Source organism: Octopus bimaculoides, chromosome 26, assembly GCF_001194135.2.
Source record: "Octopus bimaculoides isolate UCB-OBI-ISO-001 chromosome 26, ASM119413v2, whole genome shotgun sequence".
Lineage (NCBI taxonomy): Eukaryota > Metazoa > Mollusca > Cephalopoda > Octopoda > Octopodidae > Octopus > Octopus bimaculoides.
The window spans coordinates 927,875-931,230 of NC_069006.1; the positions used below are offsets into that span (position 1 = coordinate 927,875).

At 44.6% G+C, this 3,356-nt stretch overlaps 1 protein-coding gene across 3 annotated transcripts in view; it reads right to left on the reverse strand.

Moving 5' to 3' along the window:
• Positions 1-3,356, reverse strand: part of LOC106871338 (uncharacterized) — a 362,069-nt gene that overhangs the window by 237,579 nt on the left and 121,134 nt on the right. Inside the window, exon 1 of one of the 3 annotated variants that reach the window (XM_052977039.1) lies at positions 2,479-3,085. The exons of the other annotated variants lie outside the window; for them this stretch is intronic. Within the exon in view, the coding sequence (XP_052832999.1) occupies positions 2,479-2,511 (33 nt within the window). The 5' untranslated portion in view covers positions 2,512-3,085. Of the gene's footprint in view, positions 1-2,478; positions 3,086-3,356 lie in introns of those variants that run through there. 3 annotated transcript variants of the gene reach the window in all.

Sequence of the window (3,356 nt, forward strand, 5' to 3'; positions counted from 1 at the left end):
TATACTCCAGTTTCTCGTCCACCTCCCTTTATTTGCTTTCGACCTTTTAATCTCTCCTTCCACCACCACCACCACCACCACTCCCTTTTTGTATAACCCATAGTCTCTGCCTGTCCGTCTGTCAGTCTGCCTGCCCTCTCTCTCTGTCCGTCCGTCCGTCCGTGTGTGTCTCTGTCTAATCATCCATTCTCTCTCTCTCTCTCTGCCTTCCCCGGGCCTTTTCCACTGTCTCCCTGTCAGTCTGTCTGTCTGTCTCTTTCTCTTTCGTCTTTATATCATAAAATCTTTCGCGCCGGCCTTCATAAAACGAACCCCAATCCTATGCGACCCCAAAAAGACAGGACGACCACAATTGAAGATGATTCTCAAACATGCCTTTTCCTCGTCCGCCAGTTTATACCCTTCCTATTACATATAATCTTTCTTCCGTAAACCTATTTTCCCTCTCTTTACAAACTTAGTCTTTCTCCCCTCTACTCCACCCTCTTATTATTATAAATACATTTCTCCGTCCCTCTCATTACAACATATAGTCTTTCTCCTTCGATAAACTTACTCCTCCTCTCTTCACATCATTTAGTCTTTCTACTTAGATACTTTACCAAGTCAGTCAGTACTAACTTGGGAATTCTGATTTTGAAAAGTTTTTCTTAAAATAATATTTCATTTTACATTTTTGCTCTTCAAAAAGTGTGAGAAAAGAAAATGGAATTTCGAAACGGCTCCGTAGTAAGTTCTGTCTCGAGTTCTATGACTCATAGGGTTCGATACCCGGTTTTCACAGCGTTTACACGGCCGAGATCACAATATCCGCCCCAAACGGGACGCCCATCCGTCGCAGGGTGTGTGGACTGGAGCAATGTGGAATGAAGTGTTTTGCTCATAAACAAAACGCATTACTCGGCCCGGGAATCGAAACCACGACCATGAGATCGTGAATGCAACACCTCAACCATTAGGCGACATGCCTTCACTCATAAAGCCGGCCACCCCGTTGCCATGGCAATATAAGTAACCGAAATCACCACAGCTCCCCTGGTCGGGCTGCCAGTCCGTCGCAGGGTCACCCAGTGACAGCTGAGTGGACTGGATTGAAGTAGAATGAAGTGTCTTGCTCAAGAACACACACGGCCAGGGCTGGGAACCAAATCTATGATGCAGCAACCATGAGTGCAATACCCAGGCGACGGGGCCCACACGTCTTCACGAAAATCCCTTACAATATGGAAAAGCCTGTTTTTTTACCCAATTCATTTTTCGATATAGGAAATTCTGCACCCTCTTTCCCCATTTCATAATCGTCTCTCTCTCCCTCTCGCCCCTCTCCTCCCACTCCTTACTCCGTAAACAACTATAAGCATCAGTAATGAATTCCAGTTGAATACGAGGAGATACTGAAACGTTCCTGGCTTTGGGTACAAGAAAATACTGGAGGACCAGTTAATTATGATTTTATTCAACATATTCCCCTCTCAGATTCAAACACTTATTACAGCGGCCCTTCAGTTTTTCCAAGTCCTGTAAAAGAACTCGGAAGGTTGGGCCAGACAAAATGTTTAACGGTATTTCATCTGTCTTCATGTTCTGAGTTCAAATTCCGCCAAGGTCGACTTTGCTTATCATTCTTTCGGGGCTTATTATTATTATTATTATTATTATTATTGAGTGAGAGAGCAGTGCGTACCATCAAAGTGACACTGGAGTTTTACGAAGCCCAGTATACCCATCATGATTACCCATCTGATAAGGGTACACCAGGCACATGCATCACAACCATATGTGCGTGACATGGTGATCTCATATCAAGATAAACAGTGCATGACCTCGCAGGTGGGTCCCAGTTAGAATTTTCTTCAGGTCGGGAAGCCCATCCCTGAATAAGGTTTGTTTAAGGATGTTGAGCAAAACACCCGTGTTTCCAGATGTGAATTATCCAAACCCCAAAGAATTCCTCTCAACACATGGCTATGATGCTCCCCGACTACTTCTGCTCATGATCAGAGATGCACATATCGTCAGCCACCAAGGGACGTGCTCAACTGGTTAAGGTCAAGCAACTGACGGCAGCGAGCTGGCCGAATCGTTAGCGCGCTGGACGAAAGGCTGAGCAGTATTTCGCCCGTCGCTACGTTCTGAGTTCAAATTCCACCGAGGTCGACTTTGCCTTCCATCCTAAGTCAATAAAATAAGTACCAGTTAAATACTGGAATCGATGTAAATGATACCCGCTACCAAAAAACAACACCAAAAAAAAAAGAATTACTGTACTTGTGCCTACATTTGAAACAATTACTGGAAAACGGGTATCGTAAGAGCTAAGGGTGGTGATGGTGGTGGTGGTGGGGGTTGACTTACGTTCAAGGTACTTAGTAGTAATTAGTAGCAGTAATAGTTCTGTGATAGTTAATTAATATTAGCAATTTTAAAAACATTAATTAGGCGATGTAAAACTAAATTGATAAAAATGATGCAACTTACAGTAGCTGTTGTTTGTTCAGACTCTTGTCCCATTGCAGTGTAGGTTGTAGTAGTAGTAGTGGTGGTGGTGGTGGTGGTAGTGGTGGTGGTGGTGGTAGTGGTAGTGGTAGTAGTAGTAGTATAAGTTGCCGCTGCTCTTCCTGTTTGCCAATCTGAAGTAAGCGCGTGTGGTTTACGCCTGTATTGGCGGTAGTTTAAGTGTGAAGGTTAGCTGTGCTTGTATGCAATAGCAGTATTGGTGGTAGTTCTGATGTGGTGTTTGATAGCTGACAGAGACAGACAGTAACGGTGGTAGTAGTCTTAGCAGTAATGGTAACGATTGCTGAAGTGGTAGTAGTAGTAGTAGTATAGTAGGTGTGGTGATGATGATGGATGGAGTTGCAGTGGTTACTGGTAGTAGTAGTAGTAGTAGTGGTGGTGAGACCGCTCGTCCGGTCTGTCTTCGTAAACTTAACTTTTGATGGGTCAGTTTGTTTTAATATACTGCAACCGCAACCGCCATAAAATAAACTCTCTGTCACATCATCAAGAACCTCTACTAACTACTACTACCACCACTACTTCTACTACTACTACTACTACCACCACCACCGCCACTTGTACTACTACTACTGCTACTACCACTACTACTACTACTACTACTATTACTACAACTACTCCACCACCACTACTACCACCACCGTCACCGCCACCAGCACCACAGCAACTACTACCACTACTACTACTACTGTCTTTTCATGTTAAGGAGGTGGTGCAACCGTAGTCATCCGAAACTGACTTCCCGCCAATCGCTTGCGAACACCTTTGGTCATGTCACGCCTGCAACAGCACCCTCCACCATCACACCGAGTGCCCCCACATTGCTACCACGTCCCTTC